The 14,791-nt window shown below is 37.8% G+C and overlaps 1 protein-coding gene across 1 annotated transcript; it reads right to left on the bottom strand.

The window, feature by feature from the left end:
* Positions 1–395: 395 nt before the first annotated feature.
* On the bottom strand, positions 396–11,953 carry tescb (tescalcin b). Its single transcript, XM_053618434.1, has 8 exons — positions 11,766–11,953; positions 4,813–4,882; positions 4,415–4,495; positions 2,673–2,812; positions 2,270–2,331; positions 1,759–1,866; positions 1,290–1,337; positions 396–1,121 (listed from the first exon to the last, which is right to left on the bottom strand). Exons 1-8 carry the CDS (start codon positions 11,827–11,829, stop codon positions 1,044–1,046), a joined length of 651 nt encoding a protein of 216 aa, XP_053474409.1. The 5' UTR covers positions 11,830–11,953; the 3' UTR covers positions 396–1,043.
* Between the last annotated feature and the right edge of the window lie 2,838 nt (positions 11,954–14,791).

A 14,791-nucleotide genomic window follows, 5' to 3' on the forward strand; every position in this document is an offset into this window, starting at 1 on the left:
CTTTCCGAATCGTGTCCAATCAATTGAATTTACCACAGGTGGACTCCAAACAAAAGTTGTAGAAACATCTCAAGGATGATCAGTGGAAACAGGATGCACCTGAGCTCAATTTTGAGTGTCATGGCAAAGGCTGTGAATACTTATGTTCATGTGCTTTTTAAAAAAAAATATTTTTAATAAATTTGCAAAGATTTCAAACAAACTTCTTTCACGTTGTCATTATGGGGTATTGTTTGTAGAATTTTGAGGAAACTAATGAATTTAATCCATTTTGGAATAAGGCTGTAACATAACAAAATGTGGGAAAAGTGAAGAGCTGTGAATACTTTCCGGATGCACTGTATATATAAACACCTTTTAGCGGCTCTAGCAATACATTTCTGAACATGTTCTTATGACTAAAGGAAATACCATGTTGACATATTTGTTTATAATGTGCTTAATACATCAAAATGACACTGGACATTATCTGACATTATTTAATCCATATATATATATATATACACACACACACACACACACACACACACACTTTATACACACGCATATACACACACGCACACACACATTTCTGTGTGTGTTTCACAGTGATAAAGGTAATTTATTGCTATTCTACATCTATTATGTCCCCTGAATAAAGTACATACTTTGCTTTTTAGACAGGTCAGTAGACATGACAATTAAATAACATTCAGGTCTCCAGAATTGAAAAGATCAAAAGTAACAGATAAATTACTAAGTCAATTCTACAAGCGATTCATCACAGATCTTCAAGGTGGTGCTTGCAAAGTCTATTTATGTCTAAATGTCAAGAGACAACTGTCCATGGACTTAAGCATGCCACACCTAAAACTCAATTAATTTACTCTGTGATTACACTGTATATTAGTTGATGATACCTCAGCACAGCAACAGTACTTAGCCAAGTTAATGCTATATTTTAAGTGCAAAAATAACCCATTTACCTTTGTGTTAAGCTTTAGCTTAATAGTTATCATTGGTGCCTTGGAATATCAGTTGAAATATCAGTTGCTGATAGGGCATCATTTGCATAGACTTGTTGTGTCCACATTTAAGAACCGGATGTGCATCCTCGTCTCAATTTCTATTCCTTTCAGAATCTGATTTGAAAACAAATGGATTATTAGGTTTTATATGTTCATAACGTCATTACCTGATAGACAAATCTTAAAAAATATATTACATAGACTAGATGTATTGAGTTACAATAAGGTATAGTTTTACTGATAAACTGTGTATGTGTCACTGAACCAAACATATAGACAAACCTTAACAAAATGCTCAAATGTGATCCCCTCATAAAATTCATCTGGACCCTGTAAAAGAAGAAATTACTCTTACACTGTACACCTGACATTAGTTAGCAACTTGTTAACACATACTGTGTAGTAGTGTAGAGCAGGGGTATCAAACAAAGGTTGACGGTTCTAATTAAGGACACTAAATGAATTTAAAGTCCATTAAGAACTGACAGAACCAAACAGCTAGTCTGTGTTATTCTAGTAGGAAGAAACTAGATAAATTAGTCCTAACTTCGTGACAAAAAGTGCAATCATATGTAATTCTTCATTAGCAAGCTACAAATTGACAAATAATTCCAATTAAGTTAATTTCCCAATTGAGTCCATGTCAAATGTCATCTCAGTTGAACCTGTTTCAGTTGCAAATTTTAACACTACCAATGTGCCAGTTACCAAAGATTAGCTTGACACCCAGTGTAGAGTGTAAAGAGCCTACCATGTGACCCACTGAAATGCTAGCAACCTCCAGCATGGCAGCATCTGCAATGCCCTTGGCTGTCTCCCTTCCGAGTGATCCACTTTTGGAGAGCAGCTCCTCCACCACCTACAGCAGGCCAATATGTTGTAAGTTACTGCACACCACACCTGCTATTTTTATAGAATCTTGATAAATATTGATGTACTTACTGATTTCTTTTCTGGGCTGAACTGAATAACTCAATTCAAAATACTAAGACTGAACAGTTCAATACAATTTGTATAACGTATAAGTATGCAATGCAATAAGAAATGGAGTGGCAGCCCATCTGGCATGAATTCTCAAGCCTTGTACCCCGTGTTGCTGGGACTGACCAGGATAGTGGAACCTAACTAACCTAGCATCTAGTAAATCAACTGATCCTGAAAGATCAGCCTTTTTTTGTTACTACTTCACTGAACCACTTGTGTATTGTATGAAGTGTCACATATGTCCTGTGCTTAACAAATATAGAATTTATATGACTTACATGTTTGTATTCCTCCAGTGTTATGGTCCCATCATTGTCAGTATCATGCATGTTAAACAGGACTGTCAGGGGAGAAAAAAAAAAGAGTGCATAAATTATTAATGTGGTTTGTAGCAGCAGAGTGAAGTGTTTAATAAACAGTGCACAGAGCCAATAACCAGACTAGGGTTTTAAATAACACACTTGTATTTAAGCTTGATTCAATTATATTTTCTATATACAAAAACATATTTCACAATATTTGTTTCCTAGACCTTTCTACATCAAAGTATGGTACTACTGAAAAGCCCAATCTGACATCAGTTATCAATCAGATGGGGAGAGGGAAATCCTTATTGACTGTCATGCTGCATTGTTGCCATCATTTTTATCTGATTTCATGATTAATTTATTGTATTCTTACAACGCAGTTTTGTCCTCCTTATCTCTTCTCTCTGCTCCTCCGTCATGTGCACTGAAGGAGCTCTGAAGTAAGACATGACAATGAGGAACTCCTCAAAGCCAATTTCTTGAACTGAGCCTTCACCTCCTTTCTGGAAGTTTCTGTTGAGTCAAAGCTTATGAGTATGAATGGCTTACAAGGCTAAAAAAAAAATGCATGTGACATGATTGTACAGTGACTTCTGCTGTTATAATCAGTGATTTTTAGGGATGCACCGAATGTTCGGCAACCGAAATTATTTGGCCGAAAATAGCAAAAAAAGCACTTTCGGTGTTCGGCCAAATAAGTGAAAAGGCCGAATAAATTTGACCGAACAATGACGTGTTTGATGATGCGCCAAATAGCCTAGCAATCAAAGTGAGATGCACGAATTTCATGACCTCCACTTCCAGCAGCGCGCTCGGAGCAATGAGGGGACGCGCGCATGCACGAGCTACGTACACGAGCGCATGCTCTTCGGATGTTGATAACCATGACATCGTTTACTGTGGACACGTGCGTTTGTTTTGTTTCTGTTCCGGAGTATTCTGTCACGTCGTGAGACGTAAGGGTACGGAAGAGAGTATGGAAGCAGGTAAAGACCTATTTATTTAAGGGAACATAACATTAACAACGTATCTAACTATACTATATCTACTATAATACTCTGCGAGGTGTACAAGGACGCGAGCGGTATATATCCCCAATATAATCAGCCGTATATAACCGAATAGAACCATTTTTTGCACTCTTGTCAATGCACTTTTTAATGCGCTTTTTTGTTGTAGGCAACAGAGTGTTACATTCTTTCAGCAGTCAGTTACAGGCCTAGCATAGGCTATTCAAGGGGGGCTCAAAGATGACCACATAAAAATATTTTTATTTCACTCATTTATTTATTTAAAGTTATTTTGTGCCTTGTTGGTAGCCTATGCCTGCTGGAATGAAAAAAAAATGTTCAGTGTTAAATATTTTGAAATTGTAGTTTTTGTAATTGATTTTTTTCTTTGAAAAGCAAGACAAAACATTAAAAAGCACATTTTGATTATTTAATTTATGCAATGGTGGAAAAAATGGTCAAATAAATGGAAAAAACATGTTCGGTATTCGGCCAAGTTTTTCATTATATTCGGTTTCGGCCAAGAATTTTCATTTCGGTGCATCCCTAGTGATTTTTGCAGAGGTTAGCAGTTTTGAAACTCAAACAATTGAGTACAAACCCTTCAGTGCCCTTTCCAAAACCACACCTCAAAATACATGCACATTACCCTGGCCAGAAAAAATGCTAGTGCAAGAGGCAGTGCATCCTGAGCTGACAGGGAACATGCCTGACACGAAAGCAGAGACGGCACCATATGCTGATTGGTTGGTCGTTGGTGGTGCAGAAGATTTGCTTTTCCCCCCTCCCATTCATAGTCTGGCGCACCACAGAGGTTGGAGTTTCTCCTCTGATCGTATAGTTTATTATGCTGCCAGAATGTTCTAACTTTAAAAAAAAAAAAAAAAAAAAAAAAACATTCACACTACCCCCAAGTTCACTATTCACACCAATGTTTAAAAAAGTTATGTAAGCCTCAAAAAACAGACTTCAATGCAGTGAATGGTCCAAAAGAAGTGTTAGACTGAGTAAATTTAACTGATCTTGAAACAAAACTAAAATTTGACTAAGTCATGGACACCATTAATAAGTGAATAACTAACCCACAATTTTACTCATCACTGACCTTCTGTCAAAGAAAGCAGCTACAATCTGGGATCGAATTGGGTTGCTTGCTAGGTCTGGAAGTGTGTTGAGATCATCTTTCCTTTAAATAGAACCATATAGATATGAAAAGGGATCATTTAGCTGTGGCATAATAAATTGCATACTATCATAATGAATTGTGTCTTTACTATATATACACACACACAACATACAGTATATCATCTATTTAGTTGAATGATTTCAATATCTACCAAGCTACAAAGAACACAAGAAGAGTAAAACTAGTATTGTATCCAGGAGAATGGAATTCTGCACCCTACTTAGAACTTGGCCATGAGAAATGTTCATTATATATAAAACAAAATTGAAAATGATTTGTCATTGAGCAAAATTAGGACAGGGTTGTGTATAACCTACCGTAGCGCATCGTCATTGTGGCTTAACTGCTTGAAGCGATTATGAAGTATCTTGATCTGCTCCAATGAAACTGAAGGAAAAATGAAAGCACAACAGCAGTATTTATCATTTGGGTTATACGCAGAGGGGCAGTTTTACAAAACAAAACCTTAAAATTGATATATTATTCAAGCTATATCCCGAATCGACTATTAATGAATATATACACTCTAAAAAATGCTAGGTTATTTTTTCTGCCCAAATGCTGGTGTAAGGCTGGTGACAAGATGTCTGAACCTAGAGAGAACTACTCTCTGAGAACAAAGAACTGCTACGAGAACAAACACTCAACCTGTCTCTCGCAGAATTAGCATCTCTATCTGAATTAGGACATCAGGCTCAGTGGAGACTAGGAAATGTCTGAACCGGGAGAGAACCACTCTCTGAGGACAAAGAGCTACTACGGGAACAAACACTCGACCTCTATCTCTCTCGCAGAATTAGCATCTCCATTTGAATTAACACCTCATACTGAGTAGAGACTAGGAAATCATCACTACACTGTTTCCTCCTTCCTCTCCTCACACCCTTCTCTCTCTCTGTGTCAAGATCACCCCAAACACACCCAAAGTCTACATACATTACATAACATGTTTTAATGCGAATAAGATGTCAACTATACATGTTTACTGTATTATACAAAAGGTCTCAGTGCGACTGGAAAATATGGTCTCATTCCTTCAGCAACAGTTAAAATGTTACATGCCGTTAAAGGCATACCCTCCCAAGGTCTCTCACTCAAATTACCTCCTGTATGTACATAAGGTACATCCTTTCACAACCATCAAATTGTAATCACAAACAACACCATTTGGTGGACCACAGAACATCTGGGTATTTAGGGTAGAGCTGGCCAAAGATTCGGGGAGTCTGTAGACAGATCTCCCACACGATCACTGTGTGTAGTTTTTCTCTAACAGGTATGTAAGAGTTGTCTCTCTTATGTTGTATTATTATGTTTTGAATTAGATTGTAATGCAACGTTGAATGTAATTCTTTCTTATTATAATCAATAGTAGAATTGGATTTGGATGTTTTCATACCTGGTTAAATAAATTATTAGACTTGATTATATTCTGACTTATTCTGAAATTATTGTCTCTAGTATGTTACGTTAAGTCCTTGTTACAGCAAATCTGCGACCAGGTTAGTACAGGCTAACAGTCTGGCATTAAGTTAAGTGTACAGGCTCGATAGGAAATGTCTGTTTAGGACAACATAAAGTTGATCGACCAAGCCTAAATAGGATGAAGTCTAAACCTCTGATTACTGTAATATTCTTCTAGCTAATGTGTATGTAGGAAACTATGGCATGATTACATAAAGCTAATTTTACTCAGATATTATTGGTCTATCTTTGCAGATTTTAGTGGTCATCACCTCTGGCTAGAAATAACGTTACTGTAATTAAGTGTTACTAACTAAGGGAACTAAGAGACCAGGCTAATGACTTGGCTCTAGTTAAGTGTACTTAGTGTGTACAGGCTCGATATGAAATACCCGTTTAGAACAACAAAGTTGATCGACCAAGTCTAAATAGGGGGAAGTCTAAACCTCTGGTTATTGTAATCTTTCTCTAGTTAACGTGTTCATAGGAAACTATGGCATGATTATATAAATCTAATTTTACTTAGATATTCTAATACTATAACTAAGTGTTACTATCAAAGGGGACTAAATAAAGTACTATTTAGGTACTATGTAGGGTAAGCATGGGGCGGTTGTCTAAATAGTATTAGTCAATTACCTCTCGCTAATGACCAAGACTGGCAAGTTTGTGACCATGAGATTCGCGTACACGACCGGCGCGAGACTCGACACGGAATCCGAATGTACGAGCACAGTTTAAAGTAAGTTAGAATTAATCTAATTAATTAATTAATACTAGAATTAATAAATTAGAATTAATCAAGTATAGAAGATCAAAAGTATCAAAATACAAATAACTAAGAAATAAATACAACATTGAGGTTTTTACAATTGGAGTCAGATTTAATTTAAGAGAGAGTCAAGCAGAATTGGACTGACAAATTTAAATGTATTCACATCGCTTCAAAAAGACAGGAACACATGGGAATCCTTCTACCACGTCATTGGATACCGTCGTTAGACCAGTGAGTGGACCCCTACACTGGGTTGAGCCTTTTGGGTAATTTAACTGGGTTATTTTCTCAGTCTTGGGTAGTTTTTGGATAGTTTTGTGTAACCCAACCATTGGGTTAATGGCTGGGTCATTTTCACTGATAGCTGAATCAATGCACCCCTCCCCCAGCCCGAACCATCAACCCAGCTACTTGGGTCAAATTAACTCAGCGCGGACTGTTTAAATTTGCCTCAGGTGGAGATAGAGCTTTTTGATGTGAGGAAATTAAATGACCACAGGAAAGTTAGCGTTCATCACTATTTAGCATTAATGCTGCTGAAAAATGCCTGGCCGAGTTTGTGATATTTTGGCAGGGAGCTCTCGAAAATGTATTCATTGGAAAACAGTAACTCCGTGAGTGATAATTAACTTTACCTATTGCGACGGCTTCAAAAATGAATATAATGTACTGCTTCCTCAGTGTTGGCGCTACACTACTAGTGTCATGTGCTTATGTTGGCTGTGAAATATGGACTGAGGTTATTCTACAATTCTCTGGGTCTGCATCTTATCCCAGGCTCTGAGTTAGGGTTAGCTAGCTGGATGCGGTCACCAGCAGGGATGAGTGATGCTAACCTAGACGCTCACCTGAGTTGATAAGATTACATTAACATACAGCTCACGGTAATGTTAGATATTATCATTACTTTTTTGAAAGTTAACAATAATGTAACATTACAGCTATTCACCATGATGTAATGCAGAGAGTGGGTTAATGTTAACTACATTTAGCAAGTGTTTTGGCAATTATTAATTAACATTAGTAGGATGGGTTAGGGCCATGTTTCTTCATGTATTCTGTGAATGTTAATGCTGATTAACAGGTGCAGACAGTCAGTGGCTAACAGAACTTAGCTAGCTCTGTAATGTTGAGGCCAAAAGTTCTTCACAAGATTAACATGACAAAAAGACAGTATGGGTTTTAAGTTTCCACTATCCCTGTAATGTAGGTTATGCAGAAAAATTGGCAGTGTGGTGATAAAGGCAGAAAACTCAGCTAGATTTTCCTGGTGAGTCTACAGCACCATTTTGATAATTAGGAGAGTGGAAGTTACATTTCCAAAATTACACAATTTGGGATTCTGTAATGCAATTTCTCAATTGAAGCCCAAAGGAATTTGTCCATATTTTGTAGCGAACAACGAACCAACACTCTTTTTTGCTCTTTTACACCTTTTCAAATGGAAAGAAGTGGGACTCTTGTCTTCCTAGATGGCCAAGAGATTTGTAAGAAGATGCATAAACTCCAAATCTTACATCTGTCAAATGTTTAAATGATTTTAATAAATGTCACCTGAATTTCATGCAATTGTTTGCTTATTTTGCGAGCATTTTAGTAGAATTTTAGCATACAAACATATAGCATTTTAGGATAATTTGTGTGTTATTTTGAACACATCTTTGTGTGGAAATGTTGAACACACAGCATGTGGTAAATGTATTAACACACTTATTGTGTTAAAAGCAACACAAAAAGTGTTGTCCATAACTAGACATGCAGGTGTGCTAAAAATTAATACATGATTGAGTGAAGATTCGGATCAATATATTTATCCATAAAACCATTACTGTACACCAGAAAAAGCAAAAACGTGTGATAACAGTCCAGTTTACATGACACTAACGCACTGCTATCTTCGTTGGCTTTGGGTTATTTGTAACGCCCACTGTATTGTAAGTTGGTTACTCGTTTTTTTTGTATATTTCAAATGTCTCCTTTGATTGAGTCAGTTACTTCAAATTCTACAGTGCATCCGGAAAGCATTCACAGCGCTTCACTTTTTCCACATTTTGTTATGTTACAGCCTTATTCCAAAATGGATTAAATTCATTATTTTCCTCAAAATTCTACAAACAATACCCCATAATGACAACGTGAAAGAAGTTTGTTTGAAATCTTTGCAAATTTATTAAAAATAAAAAACAAGAAAAAAAAGCACATGTACATAAGTATTCACAGCCTTTGCTCAATATTTGTTGAAGCACCTTTGGCACCAATTACAGCCTCAAGTCTTTTTGAGTATGATGCTACAAGCTTGGCACACCTATTTTTGGGCAGTTTCTCCCATTCTTCTTTGCAGGACCTCTCAAGCTCCATCAGGTTGGATGGGGAGCGTCGGTGCACAGCCATTTTCAGATCTCTCCAGAGATGTTCAATTGAGTTCAAGTCTGGGCTCTAGCTGGGTCACTCAAGGACATTCACAGAGTTGTCCTGTAGCCACTCCTTTGTCATCTTGGCTTGTGCTTAGGGTCGTTGTCCTGTTGGAAGATGAACCTTCACCCCAGTCTGAGGTCCAGAGCGCACTGGAGCAGGTTTTCATCAAGGATGTCGTTGTACATTGCTGCACATTGCTTTCCCTTGATCCTGACTAGTCTCCCAGTTCCTGCCGCTGAAAAACATCCCCACAGCATGATGCTGCCACCAGCATGCTTCACTGAAGGGATGGTATTGGCCAGGTGATGACTGGTGCCTGGTTTCCTCCAGACATGATGCTTGCCATTCAGGCCAAAGAGTTCAATCTTCGTCTTGGTCTGAGCGTCCTTCAGGTGCCTTTTGGCAAACTCCAGGCGGGCCGTCATGTGCCTTTTGCTGAGGAGTGGCTTCTGTCTGGCCATTTTACCATACAGGCCTGATTGGTGGAGTGCTGCAGAGATGGTTGCTCTTCTGGAAGGTTCTCCTCTCTCCACAGAGACACGCTGGAGCTCTGTCAGAGTGACCATCAGGTTTTTGGTCACCTCCCCGACTAAGGCCCTTCTCCCCTGATCGCTCATTTTGGCCGGGCAGCCAGCTCTAGAAAGAGTCCTGCTGGTTCCAGACTTCTTCCATTTACGGATGATGGAGGCCACTGTGCTCATTGGGACCTTCAATGCTGCAGAAATGTTTATGTACCCTTCCCCAGATCTGTGCCTCGATACAATCCTGTCTCTGAGGTCTACAGACAATTCCTTGGACTTCATGGCTTGGTGTGTGATCTGACATGCATTGTTAACTGTGGGACCTTATATAGACAGGTGTGTGGCTTTCCAAATCATGTCCAATTAACTAAATTTACCACAGGTGGACTCCAATCAAGTTGTAGAAACATCTCAAGGATGATCAGTGGAAACAGGATGCACCTGAGCTCAATTTTGAGTGTCATAGCAAAGGCTGTGAATACTTATGTACATGTGCTTTTTTTGTTTTGTTTTTTTAATAGATTTGCAAAGATTTCAAACAAACTTCTGTCACGTTATCATTATGGGGTATTGTTTGTAGAATTTTGAGGAAAATAATGAATTTAATCCATTTTGGAATAAGGCTGTAACATAACAAAATGTGGAAAAAGTGAAGAGCTGTGAATACTTTCCGGATGCATTGTATATATAAACACCTTTTAGCGGCTCTAGCAATACTTTTCTGAACACGTTCTTGTGTATGACTAAAGGAAATACCATGTTGACATATTTGTTTATAATGTGCTATATTTGACATTTTCAAAGGGTAAATATAACCCTCAAAATATTAACTCATTTATGAAATAGAATTAACCCAGCATTTTTGTAAAAATTAAAACATCCTTTGGGTTGGAAAAACAACCCCTTTGCTGGGTTAAAATTAAGAACCCAACTTGATGGGTTAGTTTAACCCAAAATGTGTTCTGTCCTATATTTACCCAGCCACTGGGCTAAAAATAACCCAATTTGGTGTGTACAGGTATTCTATTATTGTGCTGTTTATAACAAAATACCATCTGCTATTTTCTGTAGAACCTCAATAAATATACTAATTGAAAAAGAAACACAAGAGCTTATTGCTTGTGTACTATAAGTCTTTAAGCATTGTGCCTTTCCAGTCACACAAAAGCTCAACTTGGTCCAGAGGGAACAAGGTCTCATTTATGGATCAGTTTAGCTTTAAAAAGCTATTAAATTAAAATCATTGTAGAACAAATGCCACAGTTTACTGCATATCCCATAGTGTCTAAAATATCATGAGAAACAAGAGAGCAGTTGGCATATAATGTAAAGTCAGTTCACTGTGCTCTAGCTTCAGACAGTTTTAGCAGACTGTCAAGATGGCTGAGCACCTTTTTGTCTGTTCACCATTTTGACCCCAGAGGATCTGTGAGACATCCTGAATCACAACATCAGGTAGCGATGTGACCCTTTGCCTGCAAATGGCCAGTAATGTCAGGCTTTTCTGCAGGAAAGGGGAAAATGTCACAGTTGCACATTCTAAGGTAACAAAAATGGTTGTTGACAAGATGACTGCAGCATGACTCCAGTTAAATGAGAATGGTCTAAATCTACATCCAGATTTATGTAAAGCTGCTTTGTGACAATGTCTGATGTTCAAATGCACTATAGAAATAGAATTGAACTGTTCCTTGTTTACTGTTACCAGTTATATGGTTTTTATTATTTCCTGTTATTGTTTATATTTGTTGGATTGAACTGATTGGAACTAGAGTGTAATTGCAGTTCAAAAAGTGTTACTTTTGTATTCTATTTGAAAAGTATTGTTTTCTGACAAATTCATAATGTAGTAATGCTAAGTATTTTTTCTGTGGTAGTAGGGATCTGGAGCGTTTCTCATCATTTTCATACGTCATGCCACACATTCGCATTTTTAAACACACCTGACACCTCATTGTTAAGCTTTATAAATAGTTCCTAAAAGAACTGTAGGCTGTGTTGTGTCTCCGAAACATAACAAAAACAGGAGAGAAATCAAACAATTTCATCGCGCAAAACCACCTTCATCCATATATTTTTTAACGGTTTTACTTACAGCCTGTCTTCTCAGACAAAACCCGAAAGTGATGATCTTCCGGTACGGAATGAAAAGCCCCCATAATAGCAGGAATGCTCCCTCACGGATCTGTGTTTTGCTGTCAGAAGTGATCTACAGAGAACATCCGCTGGTTTTAGTTTCCTACAAGGCAAATGCAAATTTGAACCGAGCGAGTACGTCATTTCCCCGCGGTCCTAGTGCTTCAAGCGCATCCGCTGCGCTGTAACTCGTGGCAACGCTCACTATCTGCTCTATACGTGCATGAAGACACTGCGCATGCGCGGTGCAAATCGCGCCGTGTAGCTACTTTTTTTTGTTTTTTTTTTTGTGTACACTGATTCTGGTACATCGTGGTTACAAAATGGATTATTTATTAAGCTGTCGGTGGTTTTAAACCATTGCAATAACCATTAAAACAGGCAACTTAACTTGTATTTAAGCAAACACACCAGATTTCCTTTTCAGTGTTCTCAATTTTTATAGGTAAGCTATGTAACACTTAGTGAGCTTTTTTTATATATAGGATTTTTCTTTCTTTCTTTCTTTCTTTCTTAAAACAAATGGTGCAGAACAAACTGTAAGTCTTAGAGACATGAAACCAGGTCAACAAGCAGTACTCCTTCACACTACTCAAGTAAGCAAGATGGGCCCAATCGACCCAGTGGTGGCACTAGAGCTCAAGTGTTTACATTTTGGTCTATATATCATGAACTGTGAGTCCTACAAACCATTTTTTCCCCACTGATTCCTTGGGTTCTCTCAAACAACAAAGCCTCAACACCCATTTAGCTCTGTCCACTTTGATTTTTGCTAATTTGCCTAATATGCAAAACCTACTTTTGCAAACTAGTCCTAGGATTTTGGGCCAATATTCACAATATTGATGTCAAACTACTCAGGAGAGTAGGAACCTGAATAATTATCAAAATTATGTTGACATTTGTAAACACCATGTCCGCCACACGTCAATCAATTCTGAGGAGGCAGAGCTAGTTTACTTAAATAGCTGTAATTCATGCTTAGTCATATGGATTTGAACCAAACTGGAAATACAAGTTCAGTACAAAGTTCTGAGGGTGTCTGCAAAGGTTGGGGTGTGGTTATACATAGGGGGTGGAGTTTAAGTTCAAATAGCTGTTTTCTGAAGAACAGTAAGGCCCATCAAGCTGGAATTTGGTAGAGTGCATCTATATGCTAATCTGAAAGGGGATTTTTCATGATCCCTAATTACTGAAAAAAACATGGCTGCCATCGGCCAATCAGGATTTAGCAGGAATTTTACAAGGTTCTCATTATGATATTGTCATGAAACTTGAATGGTAGATTTGATGAGGGGGTCTACTAGTAGCTGATGCAGACTGACTTAAATTGGCCATTGGGGGGTGCTATTCATATTCATAAGGGTTGGTGTTAAGTTCATATAACAGTTTCTCAGGAACCAAGAGGCCAGCTGAGCTAAAATTTGGTGTGCTGCATCAATGCTGCTAATCTGTAACTGGATTTTGAATCATCACTGAATTCCATCAAAACCGTGGCCAATGTCAGCTTTCGACAGGCATTTAAAACAACTAGCATAACTTGATAAGTATATTCCTGTATGGTCTTTTTATGGTTCTATGTATCTTGGCAAGAACTGGCTACTGGGGGCACTATTTGTGAGGAGTGCTTGGGCCCAGCCGAAGTCTCAGGTACCTTCACACCAATTTTGGTGTACAGCACTCAAGCCCTCTAGTGCCACGAATCAGACAAATTTGGATATATGTTTACAATAATAACTCTACAATGCAATGTTGTAGAAATGTGATTTCACTTTCCTCTGATTCTTTGGGTAAAGCTAATTTTAATTGACACCATGATGTCAATTACCATTGAATTGGATTTTCCAGGTTTCAGCGGTGCAGAGAATGTGCGCCAAAAAATGAAAAAGGCTTTGCTAGCTGACGCCACAAAGTGTGCTAAAATAACGGATTCATGCAGTCTGCAGGGGGTGATGTGGCGAAGAGGCAGAAACATCAAAGTGGAGTGAGCAAGGAGCAGGTGCTTTGTCATGCATACATGCTATATGCTGTGAACTAGCTAAATGAATTAACTAAAGACCAAAATGTTTTTGTTAACCTTGGGGTTTGAATGCTTATGCTAGAGTCAGACAGTGCTGCAGGTTTGATCATTTCCAAGCTTTAACTAGTCAGACTCAGTGCACAAATGTTTAGAGAAGTTTATGCTAAATATGTGTTTAAAAAATGGTCATCAACTTTGAGTGTAAATGGATAAAATAAAGTTATTTTTTGCATTATAGCATATAAAGCATATACTATTTGATAGCCAGCCCAGCAATTAAAAATTATTTGTTAAATACTTTACAATCTAAACAAACAGGTGAACATGGCTCTGAACAAGAAAGGGAAAGGATACAATTAAAGGTGCACTATTGAATGTTATTGTGTGACTCTGATCATTCATATGAGGTTGAACTACTTCATTCAAGTTATTTATTGTTGCAGTACAAGAAATAGAATGAATGGCAAGTACGTGGCATAATACACCACATAGGTATTTATGTCAAGGTTGGACTATTCTTCATGAATTTAATGAACACAACAATATTTATTTGATGCTCATGTTAGACAGTCCAAATTATGCATTTTTAACAAACAAGTGAACCTGAGTCAGACAGGAATGTTCTGAGGAAGTCTTTGCAGGGACCTTTATGGAGACAGGTGTGTGTGACGACCAGCCAGTACAACTGAATAATAGAGTTTAAAAGTAATTGAAGCATAGATATGTTTTGCGCTCTTATGTGGTCTGACTGATTGAATACAACTAATTACTGGTAATCTGGAAAATTCAGATGCAGAATCAGAAAGGGAGAGGTGGAGGCCAAGAAAACAGCTGTGGGAGACAGAAGAGAGGGAGACAAGGGCTCAGAAGGCATTGATGAGGAGAAGACAGATTATAATTTTTCACACAACTTCATTCAAAAGAGCTGTGATTTTTATCAACTTTCCATCCAAAACAAGATGATC

Source organism: Ictalurus furcatus, chromosome 28 (assembly GCF_023375685.1).
Source record: "Ictalurus furcatus strain D&B chromosome 28, Billie_1.0, whole genome shotgun sequence".
Classification (NCBI taxonomy): domain Eukaryota; kingdom Metazoa; phylum Chordata; class Actinopteri; order Siluriformes; family Ictaluridae; genus Ictalurus; species Ictalurus furcatus.